This window comes from Camellia sinensis, chromosome 11 (assembly GCF_055761805.1).
Source record: "Camellia sinensis isolate YWXY chromosome 11, ASM5576180v1, whole genome shotgun sequence".
Taxonomy (NCBI): domain Eukaryota; kingdom Viridiplantae; phylum Streptophyta; class Magnoliopsida; order Ericales; family Theaceae; genus Camellia; species Camellia sinensis.
The window spans coordinates 101,532,878-101,550,236 of NC_138971.1; the positions used below are offsets into that span (position 1 = coordinate 101,532,878).

The 17,359-nt window shown below is 33.5% G+C and overlaps 1 protein-coding gene across 1 annotated transcript; it reads left to right on the forward strand.

The window, feature by feature from the left end:
- Nucleotides 1–10,208: 10,208 nt before the first annotated feature.
- Nucleotides 10,209–16,914, forward strand: LOC114288182 (large ribosomal subunit protein eL34). The gene is made up of 4 exons (XM_082894402.1): nt 10,209–10,432; nt 10,567–10,646; nt 16,315–16,424; nt 16,527–16,914. The coding sequence occupies exons 1-4, from the start codon at nt 10,354–10,356 to the stop codon at nt 16,618–16,620; spliced, it is 363 nt and encodes a 120-aa protein (XP_082750528.1). The 5' UTR covers nt 10,209–10,353; the 3' UTR covers nt 16,621–16,914.
- The last annotated feature ends 445 nt before the right edge of the window (nt 16,915–17,359 follow it).

A 17,359-nucleotide genomic window follows, 5' to 3' on the forward strand; every position in this document is an offset into this window, starting at 1 on the left:
TGTGGGTCATGCCAATTCAGATATTATTGATACATTTAGTGCACGAGATACACACACTCCCCTTTTATTATCCTTCTTTGGCCTCCATTGTCAAAAGGGTGTTTGTCTCTTATCTAAAAAAGTGTAACGCCTAGAAATAAATACAATAAACCATTCACAACGATAAGTAAATAACAATATAAATCAAAGTATAATATCCTTCCATTACATAGGACTCAATTGTACGAAAGGGTGACACATGCGAATATACATTCATAAAATCCTAACCCTGAATCTATAACATGTGTCAACAAAAGATATGAAATAGAAGTTAAACAGAAAAATTGAAATGCCCTGAAGGCTATAACTTTCCAAGATTGTATTTGGTTACATCAAAATAGATTTAAATCCAATACAGATAAAACCCTAAGCTTGTACAAAATAATTACAACAAGTAAACAAAAAAAAGCTCTTTCTCCAATCCTCCCAAGCTACTGCCTTGGCGAAGGCATCTCACCAACACTTGAAAATGGTTTTCCCATATAGGGTGAGACAAAGCCCAGCAAAAATAATCCAACATAGTATATAAATCTTAACAAAGATATAAGGGTGAAATGCATATGCCATACTCATGACCAAAACGTCTCATTTCTCTTTCCAAAACCATGCGAAGTCCAGTTTATATCACAATTCATTATTCATTTCCTTTACATTAGAAAACAAGGGGGAAATCTCAAACCAATACAACCTTTCACGGATATTTCATCCGCAGGAAACCGTCAAACGGCACCCATGTAAACATAGCCTATACAAGCGCTATTATTGCCATTTTAAAGATATTTCGTTCGGGAGAATCGGTACCCAGTATACGCGCGTTTTTCGGGACTTTCACCTTTGACACACATGCCAACTTGATTTGATGATGCACATTTTTTTTTTACGTTTACTTATTTTTCTCAAAAACGTTATACATGTACAATGTATCAAGATGTGATAATGCTCAATACAAATGAATGAGAAATTAGTTTCAATTCTCCTAATCCTCATGCAATTTCTATAACAATCATACATATCCTCCACCGATGGCCCAAAACAGATATTTCTAAACAGATATAAAATCTCTAATACAGATAAACTTTCCAAATTTTAAGATGTGAACGATAATACATATCCAACTCCACCGTCCACATCAATATCCATCAAATTTCACATTTCCAACATCAATTTCATTTATTTATACAAAATAAACATTTGAGACATTTAGGTCAAAATCCATTCCAAGTATCAAAATCAATAATTTCATCACATTCGACCTCATTTCTACTCCCACAACCATTTTCAACACGTCCATTTAAAAACCCCTCTTTTGATTTTAAACCAAAACCCTAGGTTTGTTTAAAATTCTCCAAAACCACAAAATTGTTTTATAAAAGCAAATAGCTAAGTTAAAAATCATAAAGAGTGCAGAGGATCCCTACCTCGAAGGTAGAAGAGAAGAGAGAGAGAGAGATGACACTTCCATAACGCCGAAACCCAACTTTATTCTGATGAAAACGATATACTAGGTGAGCTATACCTTTTTAACAAAGGGAGTAGTGTGGAGAAATGGATAAATCTTGGTGTATTTGGAGAGAAAATGTGAGTTTGAAAGAGAGAGAGAGTCTCAACTTAGGATTTTTAGAAAGTTTAGAGAGAGAGATATAAAAGAGTGATGTAAAAATTGACTTTTACGGATTGATAAACGCCCAGTCAACTCAAGCGCAAGAAGTGATGCTCGAGCGTAAGACACAAAAGATGTAACCACTCGAGTGCAAAAGGTTGACACTCGAGCGTGAAATACAAACTCCCAGTAGTTTTACAGACAGAAGACCAAAGCTTGAGCACAATAAAGGCTGTTCGAGCCAAGATCACTCGAGTGCGAGAAGTTCCGCTCAAGCATAGAATACCACTTTCTAGTAGTTTTACAAATAGAAGACCAACGCTCGAGTGAAATAAGGGTCACTCAAGCCAAGACCGCTCGAGCACCAGAAGTTCTGCTCGAGCGTAGAATACCACTTCTCAGTACTTTTGCAGACCTACAAAAGCACTGAGAGTTCACAAAGTCTGTTTGAGCGCAAGAAGTGATGCTTGAGCATAAGAGCAAAATTCTGGGCAACGAAACTTTGAAAACCAAGCTACGAACCTGTTCTAAATGCAACCAATACAACCCAATATCTCAACTCAAGGAGAAATAATGGAAAACAAGGCAAGAACAACTATATAAGGAAAAGAAATTTGAATCCAAAAGTCAAACGGGTCAGGTTTAAACCAGAAACGTTATAAAGAGAGCATCCATTTCACCCACCATTGTCATCTTATCATCCATGTCTCCCATATTGGGGTTGTTTGGCAAAGATTTTTATAGCTTTTTGAGCTGAAATTCACAAAATGACAAAATAGGCTAAAATTGCCAATCAGACAAAAATGTCACATCAAACCTATAATCATTTCACTTTTTCTCTCACAAACATCATATCCAACTGCAAAAAAATCTAACTATCTTCCTAAACACAAAAATTTTAGCTTACTAAAATAGCCAAAAACTAAAATAGTCTACTAAATAATAACTCCCAAACACCCACATTGTCTTCCACTTCCTTGACTTTGCCTTCCATTCATTATCTATATAGAGGATCATAATGTGTTAATTAGAGGGAAAGAAATGAATTAAGAGAAGAGAGTTGGAGAGGAAAAAGAGAGAAAAAGAGAAAACTTGAAGTTTGGAATCAAAACTTCCATTTCTTTAACATACACTGATATACCAACTTCCATATATCCAAAACCATCCAAAAATTATGATATAGTTCTATTTAAGTAGCCTTGATCAAAACAGAGTGAGTGTTGTTGAAAAGAGAGAAAAACAGAGAGTTAGAACACCTTTCCCCACACACACTATTAAACAACCTAAAAATACCATTTCAATAAGAATTTTGAATTCTCAAACTGAGACATGAGAACACATTTCCTAAATTTGAGAGTGATCAAAAGAAAGTTTATAAATCAAATCCTTCTTTAGAAGGTAAATTTTGCACACTTTTCATTTTCTTTTACTTTTTTGTTTTTTCTTTCTTATATTGTTTTTCTTACTTCAATTTCATGTTATAAACTTGTTGTAAGCTAACTAGAAGTGGTTAGTTGAGCCACTTGCATATTTTTCGTTTGTTTTTCTGGTATTTGAAGCAAAATAGAGTTTTTGGCCTGGCCTAATTGGCTGGACGACTATCTTTTTGGCCGGTCTGCTCATCTTTTGGCTGGCCAGCCACTTTCTCTTGGACAGAACCCAACAGTCTCCCGGATGTCGAGCAGAACAGTCTCCGCGGTCTCCGAAGACCCCTGAAACTTTTTTTTTAAAAAAAAAAAAAATTAAAAGAGATCTGTGAGCATATATCTAATTGTAATATTTTCTTTCTTTCCCCCTATTCAAATTTGTAATATTCAAGTGTTGTAATAATTCCTTGCCACACTTCTTTTTATCCCATTCTTTTACTCGCTTTCCATATCTGTACATATGTAGTATATTTTGTTTATTATCACATCAATGCTTTATATTCATGTTTCATGCATCTTGATTTGGCTAAATTTGTATTTGTGAGTTTAATTGATTATTACATGATTTTGTGTGCAACTTCATGTTCTTGATATGAATCACATGTCATATTTTAGAAGTTGAATCACTAGTTGCATATCGTGAATGAATTGCATTAGAATCTTGTATATATGATCATGCCTGTTTTACTAACCTTACTTTGTAATTGTTTGCAAGATGCTGGTAAATATGTAAGCTTTTATGCTTTAACATCTTGTTTGTGTGTGTGCGTTTTTTTTTTTTTTACTATGTTTAGTGTTCTACCATGAGGCTGTGCGCTTATTTGATATATCTCTATGAATGCCTATTAATGGAGGTTGTGTTGTTCAATTTGGAGCAAAAATTATTTTCATGACGTAAACTCAAAATTTTGTTGATTTATTCAAAATGCTTTCAAAAGTACATGAAATCAAATTATTCCAAAATAAATGACATAATCTATATTTGTTTGCTTCACAAAGTAAATTATAGGATTTATTAAACAACCGGAATATGAACACATAAAGTTAATAAAAAGCATATCATGGTTTAGTAAAGGCTGAACTTTGGATCGGGTGAGGGGGAGTGCTTAATTAATGACCTTCCCCCTCTCATACCTAAGGTTCCGAGTCGAGCATCCTTGGTTACGACGAATAGTGGCCTTGCCGTGAGTCACAGGTTTCCTAATTTTTCCAAAATATTACTTGGCGACTCTAAGATCTGATGATGTAATCCATTTCTGGCAAAGAATTTGTAATAAAATGAATTTTCTATAAAAGTTGTCAAATCTGGACTCTCATCTATGTTTCACATTGTACTCATGAGACTAGATCGAAGATAATTGAGGGTCCCAACTGTTAACGCGCGCGGGATGTTACACAATTCAAAACTCTTTTCAAAACTCATAACCAAATAAATTTTATCTTTTCAAAACTCAACTCAAAATACAACTCCACACTCAAATCATAATTTAAAACTAAACCAAACGGAAAGTTTATTTTTTTCAATTGTACCCCATTGTCAAACCTTCGTCAAAAAGGTCACCAATGGTAGGTGGTGGCTAGCAACAATGGTAAATATGAGTGGACAAGTACTTGATTCATTAAAACTGAATGATTCGAATCAAGTTGTCACAAAATGAATGATTTCAATAGTTTAAGTGGATAAATATCAATGCATTTATTTTTTTAAAAAAATTAACTTGCATATCACGCGGATCAGTTGTTAGTAAATTCCATAAATATAAAATTAATTGAAAGCCTTGAATTTTAATAAAATTTTATTAATTATATAAGATGTTTATGATGGAAGAATTTCAAAATAGTGAGACATGAGAAAAAAATTACAAAAAATATTTAATTTGTAAGTGATTTTATAATAAAGTATAAGTATTTCTTTCATCTCAAAACATTAATTTCTTATTTTATTTTTTATTATTCTAAAATGTTAGTCTTTTTTCAAAAATCAAGAACTAAAATAATATGAATTTCTTACTTTACTCTTCTTTTAAATTCATTAACAATATAAAAAGTATAATTATGACAATTGATATTCTTAAAAAATATACTATCAAATCAAAGGGTAATTATGGAAAAATAATTTTTTTAAAGTGCAATAATTATATTATCAAAAAAAGTTAGATTCTCCTAAAAAAGACTATTATTTTGGGATGGAGGGAGTAAAAAATTATGGGATACAAGTGTAACTTGCACCCTTTTATGTAAATTTTTTTTGTTCACTAAGATGTAATTTCCACGGACACAGGGTGCATGCAGTCCTTGTCTCCCTGCCATGCTATGAAACGACGCCGTTTTTTTTCTTTTTTAGGTGAGGGTTACATTAATTCCTGTAGGGTGAAGAGGTGCCAACTAGCACTACAACAATTTACACTTTTTGCGACTAAATTTGGTGATTAATAGAAATTTAGTTGCCAAAAGTTGTAGAAAAGGCAACTAAAAATTCCATTGGTGGTGTTGAAAACGGTTTTAGCTACTAAATTTTTTAGTAGTTGTACATTCATTTATTGGTGACTAAAAAAAATTTAGTCGCTAAATATGCAACAATAGGCGACTAAAAATTGTTTTAGTTGGCATTAGTTCATGTTTTAGGCTACTAAAGTTTTTTTTAGTCGCGGTATATCAGAATCTGCCTACTAAAATAAATTTAGTCGCCAAAAAACTAGCATAATGTTTGCTATTAATCTTTGGCAACCAAAGGTTGTTCAACAAATATACATTTTGGTGACCAAAAAATTTTTCGTCGTTGTAAAGTAATTTTTGCCTACTAAAATAATTTAGTCGCTAAATAGAACGTATAAATTTTACTTTTATATTTGGTGACCAAAAATTTGGTTGGTGAATATTTCTTTTCGGCGACCAAAATATCTTTAGTCGTGAAAAGTGTTACAACAGGTGACTAAAAGCTAGATTGGTTGGCAATAATAACAAAATTTTTTGTGGGAAGTTTTTAGATTTGGAGGCAATTCATTTATTACTTTTTTTCATACTTGATTTTATCAGTCTCTATAACCCAAACAAGAACAACTCTTGCTCTCATCACTCACCGTTGATCTTCCACCTTTGCTCATCGTCGATCTTCCACCCATCGTACATCGTCACCGCCACCGCTACCGCCGCTTGCTCGCCTCATAGCTCCTTGCCTCGCCTTGCCTCTTATCACTTCAACATTGAGGTCTCTCTCTCTCTCTCCCTCCCTCCCTACCTACCGATTGGGCTCTTTTTTTTTACCTATGATGTTCTCTATTTCCCCATTTCATTCTATCTCTAGGGTTTGCTTTTTCAGTTTCATTTTGTAACTCGAATTTATTTTAGCCCGAGTGGCTCAACTGCCCAAAACGATGTCGTTTTGGGCAGTTTTTTTTTTCTTTTCTCTCTGCAGATGAAGATGAAGATGAAGATGAAGATGAAGATGAAGAACAAGAAGAACAAAAAGAAAGAGGAAAGAAAAAGAAGTTGTGTGAGAGAGAGAGCATATCATTATCATCATCAACAACATAGCATCATCAACAACAACAACAACAACAAACAACACCACATCATCATCAACACACAGAGAAAGAGAGATAGATCTATACACACACACACAGAACAGAGAGAGAGAGAGAGAGAGAGAGATCTCTACACACACACACACATAACATAGAGAGAGAGAGATCTACACACACATACACACAGAGAAAGAGAGATACACAGATCTGTGTATCTGTGTATACACAGATTTGTTAATGATGGCGCCGGTGATGGCGGTGATGACGCGGTGATGGCGCCGGTGATGGTCTCCTCTCCGTTCTCTCTTCCTCTCTCTTCTCTCTTTTTCTCTTTCTTTTCTTCTCCCTCTTCCTCCTTCTGTTTCAAAATATAAGAGGAAAAAAAAAACTGCCTAAAATGACATCGTTTTGGGCAGTCGAGCCACTCGGGCCAAAACAAATTTTGAGCTACGAAGGATTATTCTTGCTTTTTTATGGTGTAGGGTTTTGATTTATGTCAAATCAATGAACCAATGATTGAAATGAGTTTCTATAAAATGATTGAAGGAACATTTATTTATTGGGTTTTTTTTTAGCCAAAATCAAAACTTCTCCATTTCAATCTAGTTCCAGATTCATGATTTAGAAATTGGAAAGTAATTTATTGGAAATATATCAATGTTGACCTCTCTTTAATTTCCAACTATTATGAAAAGTAAATGTCTCTTATATTCTTTTTATCTTGCAAGGATAATAGTTTGGAGTCTTGGTTGCTGTTCATTTCTTTCTTTCTTTCTTTTTTTTTTTCTTCACATTATCTACGTATGATTATCAGATTTTAGTAGATGCCACAACCGAGTTGCACTTTTGTGGAATAAGTGTTGTTAGATTATATTCTATTTTATGTTGATAGTTTTGTTAGATTATATTCTATTTTGATTCCATTTGGATTATTTTATTCAATTATGTTGGTTGCCTTGAACTTTGATTCGGTTGTCAAAAAATTTAGTCACCAAAAGTGCTATTTGTTGTAGTGTAGGTATTAAAAATTTAGTCGACAAAAGTGTCATTTGTTGTAATGCAGGTATTAAGTGTTATGCTAAAGACACATGGGGTGATGTAGAGTTTGTAACCCATTTTTCCTTTTACTGGATGGCTTATACTAGCAAAAAAATCCGTGCTACGCACAAAGTGAAAATTTTATATTTTTTAAATACAAAATATAATAAAATAAAATAATTTATCGAATAAATCAATTTATCAAACTAAATTGTATTTTTTTTAAAAGATTAATTTTGAAATTAGAATCAAACAAACCATACATATTTTGATTGTTTCAAAACTTGCTTAAATGCATCAAAAGTGCAATTGAAAGGAGGAAAAAAATTGTAATTGAACAAATCAATTTATCAAACCAAAAGCAAAAAAATGTAACTTCAAAAAAAAAAAAAAAAAAGTTGTATAAAAAGAAAAAAAAATTACGACCCAAATATATTCAATTCACATCCAACATTTGTATTAAAAAATAAAATAAAATAAAATTATGAGGCATCCAAACTTCAAAATCTCCTACCAAATTCCGAAAACCTGTCTCAATCATTCTAAATCATCCAAACAAAATTCTAAAAACCTTCAATTTCAATTCTCAAAACAAAACCTAGAAGGTGGATCCCTATGTCAATTTTGTGGAGACGGCTGGGAATAATTAGAAAAATCAAAAGAACTCTCATTTCTAAAGAAGGATTCGGTGTCAATTGGATTGTACCCCGCTAGATTAAGTGATATTCCCTAAAAAAAAGAAAGAAAAGAAAATGCATTAGAATAAATTTTATGGACTAAATTACATCACAAACTTATATATATTACTTACTTGAGAACTTTGTGGACTATGTGATGCTTGGAAGACAAAGGTTGTGATTGTGGATACCTAGGTGAGTATAAATTAGTATCATGTGTGAGAAGATTATACTCATAATTTATCAATTGTGGCCAATAGAGACTTTCAACATCCTCCTCCATAAAACAATTTGAAAAGTAAATACATTAGTAAAATGTAGTCTAAAAAATAAACAAATAACATAAAACAAGTGCTAACTTGTGGTTGACTTAAAGATGAATTTTAAACATTTTGTGATATTGCTTGATTGACCAATAGTCTAAATAAGTTGTAAAATTTATCAATACATTACACAATTTATAAAAATACATAAATAAATAAACAACATCAATCAATAGCTAATCAGTGATTGTCTTGAAGATGAATTTTGAATATTTGTATTGTTGCTTAATTGACCAATAGTCTAAAGAGATTGTAGAATGTATCAATATATTACACAATTTATAAAAAAATAAAAATAAATAAATAACATGAAACAATAGCTAACCTGTGATTAGCTTGAAGATGAATTTGGAACATTTGTAGTGTTGCTTAATTGACCAATAGTCTAAAGAAATTCAAAAAGTTATCAATACTTTACACAATTTATAAAAATAAATGCATGTCGTTTGAAATTTCAAAAGTACGTAAGTAATACCTTACTAAGGCGGGTAGGTTGTGAAATAACTTTTGTATTTTTATTCATCATCTCATGCCAAGGTTTTAATCTAGCCCTCCTCTTGTGTCCAACATCTTTCTTCTTTATGACCTTAACTTGTGCAAAGTGGAGGTCATCCACATTTAATTCTTTGGTATCAAAATTTCCAACACTTCATTATACTATTCACTTTTACACACAATTTCTTAATCTCTTCATCAATCAATTGAAAGATGATTGAGTTGCTAGTTTCACCATTCTTAGGCAAAGATCTCTATAACGTGCTAATATTAACAATTTTGAATCATCCTTATCCACCATAACATTTTCCTCTTCAACTTCGCAATCTTTTGCATTCAATCTCTATTGACCTAATATATACATTTTGAGAATTTCCATAACATTCCTTCTATCAAGTGCTTTAATTCCATAACCTGCACCCTACTATGTTTATGTAAAAAAAATTTTGGTTCATGAGATGTAGGGCTATTTTGAGAAGATAGTTAAAAACCATTTTTCAGCTTTTAACTTATTTTGTGTCACATCATCTCTTATGGTTTATATATATATATATATTTTAAAAAAAATCAAATAAAACCGAAAAATCAGCTCTTAACTATCTTCCCACGTTTTATGAGAGAATCCCAAGGCTTTTGCGGCTTCAACATCTAAGCCATAAATCGTAAACAAACCTCGCTTATTTGAAAGAAGGATTGGCTTCACTCTAGTCCGTAATTGGACTGAAAGGTGTTGTTGGGCTTTTAGGAGCCCTCCACGGGTTTCGTTTTAATAATTTGAACCGTTTAATATGTAAAACTCGTTGAGTACTATATGCTTGTAAAAAATCACGTTGATTGAATATCGACAACTATTTCATCGGTTCAGATTTCTGTCAATTATTATTTTTTTACCGTCTATTTTTTTATACAAAACTAATTTGATTATGTAACTATCAATATCCGATTAACGTGATTTTCTTATAGATATATAATAATCAACGACTTTTACATATTGAACGGTTAAGATTATTAAAATAAGATCCGTGGCGAGCCCTCACACACTCAACAACACCCTTCAATGATCGGACCGGATGAAAACCACAATTCTTATGAAAAAATATCGAATTCGATATCAGCCGTACGATCTAGGGCAACCGACACTTGCACGCCTCCTTTATATATCTTCTCTCTCCACTTCTAAACTCCTTTTAGCCTTCAGCCCCAAACCAAAAGAGAGACAGAGGGTTGAAGATGGTGCAAAGGCTCACGTACCGCAAACGGCATAGCTATGCGACGAAATCGAACCAGCACAGGATCGTCAAAACCCCTGGTACGATGCTTACCTCTCGCATTTCTTCTCTGCGTTTAGATTTTGTGATTGCAACAATTGAATGCAGTTATCTTGTAATGATGGGGGGTTTTATGATCTGTTTGGTGTTTTGGTATTAATTGAATGAATAATAGGTGGGAAGTTGGTTTATCAGAGCACCAAGAAGAGGGCAAGTGGTCCTAAGTGCCCTGTCACTGGTAAGAGAATCCAAGGGGTAAGTTTATTTTCCAATCCCTTACATTCTTTTTAATTTTTCCGTTGTTTGTATACTTGTTTCTCTGTGCTGTGTTTTGACAGTTTTTATGCTCTATTTGGTTTATTTGAATGACTGGAATGACCATTCTTTTAAAATGTTGAAAGATGATTCTATTTATAATATATTTGTCATTATTTTTTTTAGTCTATTTCATTTCATTCCAATGAACCAAACATTACCTTAAGGTTTTGGAAAATTTAGTGGCTTGCATGAATGAATAAATAAATAACTGGATTCATAATTTTAGCATCAAATTACATAGGGTGAGTTAATTTTCAGGATGTGGAATTTATGTGCTGTTGTTAAATTGTACTTGTCAGTTTCTGCATATTTGTTTATGTAAGAACATCTCCAATCTTTCACATTTCTTTCATCAATTTTAAATTTGATGAAAAAGTGCTAAGAGCATCTCCAACACTGAACTTCTTTTTTCATCAAATCTGATGAAAAAAAGGATGCTTTCCTAAATTTGATACCACTGGCTCCAACGCTTCACTTTTTATCAAATCTGTTCCGGGAACAACTGGTTGGTCGACCAGTAAGAGGATTTTTTTTTTTTTTTTTTTGAACTGTTTGAACCAATTTTTTTGAACTGTTTGAACCGTTTAGTGGTCGACTGGTAAGGCGAAAAAAAAATAATATATATATATATATATATTTTTAACTGTTTGAACCTTTTTTTTGGAACTGTTTGAACCATTTGGTGGTTGACCGGTTGGTCAACCGGCCGGTCGACCGGTTGGTCTCCCCAACGGTCATGCACAGTGTTTTGGTGAAATGCGGAGTCTGTCCTCATTTTGGTGAAACGTTTGGTGAAATCTCGATTTGATATCAATTTGGTGAAACCGTTAGAGCATGAAAAAAGTGCTTTTTTAACCAAATTTTAAATTTGATGCCAGGTTTGGTTCAGGGTTGGAGATGGTCTAACAAATCATTTCCAATCCTTTCATTAATTGTTCATCAAATCAAGGGAGAGGCATTTTTTTCCCCATAAAATTGAGAACTCATCAAATCCTTCATTAAGTTTGAATTTGATGAAAATTTAAAAGATGAAGCATTGGAGATGATTTTGTACCCCATCGAATTTGATGAAAAGGGAAATTTACAATAAAAGGACTATTTTGAAAAAGATTTTGATAAAAAGATTGGAGTAGTTCATATCAAATCAAGCATTTTACTCAAATTTAGAATAAACTTAGATGAAAAAATAGGTCAACAGGTGGAGATGCTCTAAGAGATTGCCACTGCATAATTTAAACAATTGAGTAGTATTTTTTTTTAAAGTAGAAAATACAGAGATAATAATGAAATCTGTTAATAAAAATCATTTTCTACATTTCTTGAACCTTTCTCTTAAAAAGAAATCCTATTTTTTATAGACCTTTTAACTTTGCCAAAGGCCTATATACTAAATCAACAAACTTCTCCTTTAATGCTAATATGTTAATTGAAAGTCAACAAACTCCCTCTTGGGGACGAGGCTGGCTCTGATCAGACAGAGAGCTTTGACAAAGATCTGACCCATCACAAATTGTATCATATCTACCTCTAAGCTTCCTTGGCACGTTGAAAAAGGGTTGTATTGTACTTATCCTCTCACTACATATGATACACCTCTTGAGGCAGCTATTAGAGGCTACAAAGTTTAACTCATGTTTCTCCCTGTTTCTCCTATCCAAGGGTGGTCAATGGTATGTGTGCTCGGTTGACCTCTATGCAGGCCAAACATGACCATTGTCATCATCACCTACTTGCTTTCAGATTTTTAGTGCTCCATTGCCATCCTCTCTCTACTAAGGCTATCTACCTCTAGTGGTCTGTGGACGTAACAGTGTCCACCATCTTCCTAGAAGCCACTCCTTAGCTAGCTCAGCCCATATCATCCACACGTCTATCCTCTGCTTAGAAAAAAACCCTTTGTGTCTTTATCATATGTTACTTTGAACACAAATTGTTTTTGCTTCTTTGGGTGTGGAATTTATCTTTCCCTAGTTTATGTTATACGGACTCTTCAAGTTAAATCAAATACTCATGTCGGACAACCGATACTCGAACAAGCATATGAGATATGTGTTGGATACTTTTCATCATATACTTTTTATATAATTGTATTTAACACTACTATTATATGTACATATTGTTGTATAATTGCTATAAATGTATTTTTGGCATTGTAAGTTACATATAACACTATTCTATCTCAAAAATATTAAAATTTGACATTTTTTGCCGAGTCTGCATCCTTAAATTTATGATTTGATGTGTCCAACCTCTAGATACGTGCCTGCACCAGACACTCATACCCGAATCCATGTAACATAGTCCCTAGGTTAGATGTGTTTTTCTCAAGTTCTATGAAAACCCTTAGTCTTCCATATTTGGCTTATCCTTGATTCATCTATGGTGGAAGTCTCGGTTCTCCTCGTCTAAATCTCTTATCTTTCTATTAGGAGCTTCATTATGAGAGCTTGGGGGTGATGGAGTGTCTTTCAATTTTCATTTTGGTGATCGTCTAGATATTGTTGTAGTTAAGTGGTATGGAGGTGTTGGGTTTAAATTTTGGATTGGGATTGACAATAGATCATTTTTTCGTTGAGGGGGTTTTGATGTGATGGCTCTCTCTGTGTCATTTTCTTTGTCTATAGCTGATCTTTGTTATGACTCTGGTTGGGCCGTTGATTGGCTAGCTTGTGTGAAGTTTGCTATGTTTGTTCGAACCGATTTTTTGGGATCTCAATTCAAATACCCATGGGTATAATGTTGACAGCAAATATTGCATGTGAACCAGCTAGTTTGCGTTATGAACCGGTCTAAATTGGATTTCATGCACCAATCAATTAGGGAAAAACTGGTCTGGCTTGTCAACCATTTTAGAGGTTGCAATCACTTATCCCAAATTTTTAATTCCATTAGCTGAATCGCGTGGTAATGAAGCCATCGATTATCCCTCCTGAATCACATGAAGTATGCATATAGTTGTTAGGAGACTAATGTTTCCTTAGTTCTCCGACGTGGGATAATGTGTGCATATTCTACTCACATGACCTGTTATGTAAAGTAGTGCATCAATGTTTTCTCATTTCTTATTCGACGTGGGGTTAAAGACTATTGTGTTTTTAGCTAGGGAGAGCTAAGTACGGGTCAATTATTTTCATTTGGTAACATTAGTTTTAAAATGTGACGAATTAGAAAAGCATATTTTTAGATATCAATAACATAGATTAAAATATGAAAAATTTATTAAAATAGTCCAAAGATGCATATCATTAAGATTTAGAGGGGTTGCTAATGATATTAAAAATTCAATGTCATTGTAACTCGATTCGCGATATGTATCACTTGATACTTCTGATACCTGTTACTGTTATGTGTCCCGATATTGTGATTGAGAACCATGTTTTGGCCATGAGGAATTACTACCACTGGGTCCTTTACTATTTTTTTTTTTTTAATCAGCTTCTTTACTACTTGTTTTAAGATCGATGTATGTACTTTTTTATGCAAAAAATTGAGTTAAGTTTTCAAATTTTTTTAATGTAGTAAAAGGCCATTTTTAAGGCCCTAAATTTCATGGGGCTGACCTTCACTGCTGGAAGTATTAGGGAAATTATTTGGCATTGTTGGGGCCAGTACATGTGGTGCCACTTCAACAACCCCCCTCTTTACTGACACTACCCAACGCCTCAACATGAACATCATCATAACCACTGGGTCCTTCACTGTTAGTTTTTTTTTTTATTGGCTTCTTTACTATTTGTTTTAAGATCGATGTATGTACTTTTTTATGCAAAAAATTGAGTTAATGTTTCAATTTTTTTTTAATGTCCCTGATCTAGCCTATAATCTAACGGTTGATGTATAGGCTAGCCTTCACTGCTGGACATATTAGGGAAATTATTTAGTGTTGTTAGGGCAAGTACATGTGGAGCCACTTCAACAACCCCCTCTTTACTGCCACTACCAACACCTCGACACCAACATCATCATAACCATATCCACTGCCAGCCATGTGAGAGGATTGCGTTTGACTCTGTAAATCGGATTCTGTGCATCTGGAAGAAATGTGAATATATATTATTTGGGTTGAGACATGAATTAGAAATATTCATTCCTATGCATAATAATATCATCCTAATCCACGACCCATCAATAGTTTCCACCCATTGTGATATTTTTTGTTATTATTTTGGCATAAAAGAAAGAATTTTATTTTGTTACATTAAAAAGAAAAAATGTAGCATATACATTCCTTATACATCAAGAGCTCCATATATATAATTATATTACATGGACTCATGGATGGGTGTAGACTACGGGTTTGTATTTAGAGGTTGAACCTGTCAAATCTCAAAAGAGATGTGGGCTCAGAAAGAAAGTGTCATATTTTTATGTTAATTTATTTTGAGGTAAATGGTGTTATACATGAGCATATTGCTATTTAAGATAATTAGGATATTAAAGGTAATATTTTCTCTCATATGTTCTCTAATCATTAACTAATCATATCACTTACACATCATTGAGTCTATAAAATAAGTCTAAAAAGTAGGTTTTGTGTATTATTTTCCTTTTAACATACAATGTCCAAAAAATATTTTACTAATTTTCTAGCAACTATACAACAATACATACATATAAGGACAATATTAAATTCAAATGCATAAGAAGTGTCTTATGGAAAGTATCGGACTCGGACACATATCCAACATTGTTATCCAAGTTTTGGGTGTCTAATACGAGGGTATTTGATCTATTTTGAAGAGTCCATGTAACAAAGATATATAGTGGTGGCTCTTTGGGCCGGTAGGGTTACAACCCACTGCCAAATACGGATGATGACACAGAAGTTCAAGTTTTGCTTTTTGTATAATATGGTTTCCAAAAATCCATGTCGACTTCTTTATTGGTGGATGGCTGTTTTAGCCTTTTGCTAGAGCAACAGCCTCAATCATGTTGGATAGTTTAAATTATGGTTTAGATGCTGGTGAGTTAGGAATGCTAGGCAGAGATAGTTGCAATTTAGATCTACATTTGTGCGGTCTAGCTTTCTGTTTTGGCATAGCCAAAAGGGCAGTACAAAAGAGTCAACTCCTTTCTATGTAAAAGGCCAAATAAAATAGCCAATTCTCAAAACAACTACTCTAAGCCATCAAATTTGACGTTTGGTGGCTGATAACTAAACATCAAATTTGACATGATTGATAATTCTTTTATTATTTGTGTCTGAAGCCATGGTAAATGGACAGTGTTATGGTGATATTCATTATGTTTCTTTGGCATTTATTGCAATTCTTAGCCATTTATCTAAAATAATAAAAAAAAATGTTTTCGAAAATTTAGAAGAATATTCTTGAGTAGACTACAGAAACCTTTAGTTCCATGCGGAGGGGGATTGTTTTCCTTTTAAAGCACGATGTATTTACATGCTTATTTACATGCTCATTTTGAACGAGTGCTTCAATCGCACATGTTGCTTGCTCAACATTTCATTTATGACTGGCTAAACACTTAATTTTCCCTTGATTTTATGTCCTGATTTTTCTTTGCTTGTAGCACTGTAATAGGCCTTGTTTGGGGAAGTTTTAAGAATTATCAATTCAGGAAATTTTGTTGTTTGTGTCTGCAGATTCCTCACTTGAGACCTGCTGAATACAAGAGATCTAGATTATCTAGAAATCGGAGGACTGTGAACCGTGCTTATGGTGGTGTACTGTCTGGAGGTGCTGTCAGGGAAAGGTGCGATCTTGCAAGCATCTAGCGGCCACATTGGTTGTCTTGTAATTCACATATATATTTATCTCAAGAGAATTTTATGCAATTGTTTTGTATTTTTTGTAGGATCATTAGAGCCTTTTTAGTGGAAGAACAAAAGATTGTGAAGAAGGTTTTGAAGATTCAGAAGACCAAAGAAAAGCAAGCTGCTAAGAGTTAAGCTTAGGGCAAGTGTATTGAATCTTAAACTGCATCTAGAGAATTTTGAATACAGGCAAAAAACTAGGAATCATGGAAATGTAATGTGAGGTGTTTCAGATTTGGTTTTAATGTACCATCTTGGCTGTTTTGAACTATTATCATTTGTACTTTTGTTGACAAATTAATTGCTTTAGGGTTTTGTGTTTCTTAATTTGATTTGATGTTGCCTTGATTTTGGATTGTTTCCATGTAATATGATCGTTATTTTTGAAGTTAGATTGGATTAATGTCATAATTTGCAGTTTTACTTTCATGTGTAGATGTGCACATTGATTCTGGATGCTGCTCACAGGTCATCTAAAGTTTGGTTGGAGAGAAAAGAAGCTGACATTTATTTGACAGAAGTTGGTCATATGATTGAAAAATTATTGGGTGCTCTTGGAGTGCCCCATGTTTATGCTTTTCACTAAGTATTATATACTATGCTCCCTTATGTCCCTTGGTCACTCTATACAAAATTATGAGTTTTACCTTCTCTACCAATCACTGCACTTCTGAAATATTACGTGGCCGTATTCCATGAGCACTGAATAATAACTCCATATGATACCCAAGTGTATTTTATGTGCCATAGGGCTTTTCTCCAGTCAACTGGGCAGCTGTGAGCAAAGGGTTGGCATCGGGCCAGGTTTGCCACAAAAATGATGCCCAAATCAGCCTGCTGGCTAAGTCCAATGGTTTTTTATTATCCAAGACCT

What these genes read in the sequence shown, in the direction of transcription:
- LOC114288182 (XM_082894402.1), top strand. Translation starts at nt 10,354, where the DNA reads ATGGTGCAAAGGCTCACGTACCGCAAACGGCATAGCTATGCGACGAAA. An exon ending in CTGGTAAGAGAATCCAAGGG is followed by an intron (nt 10,647 to 16,314) that starts GTAAGTTTATTT and finishes TTGTGTCTGCAG; the next exon opens with ATTCCTCACTTGAGACCTGC. An exon ending in GGAGGTGCTGTCAGGGAAAG is followed by an intron (nt 16,425 to 16,526) that starts GTGCGATCTTGC and finishes TATTTTTTGTAG; the next exon opens with GATCATTAGAGCCTTTTTAG.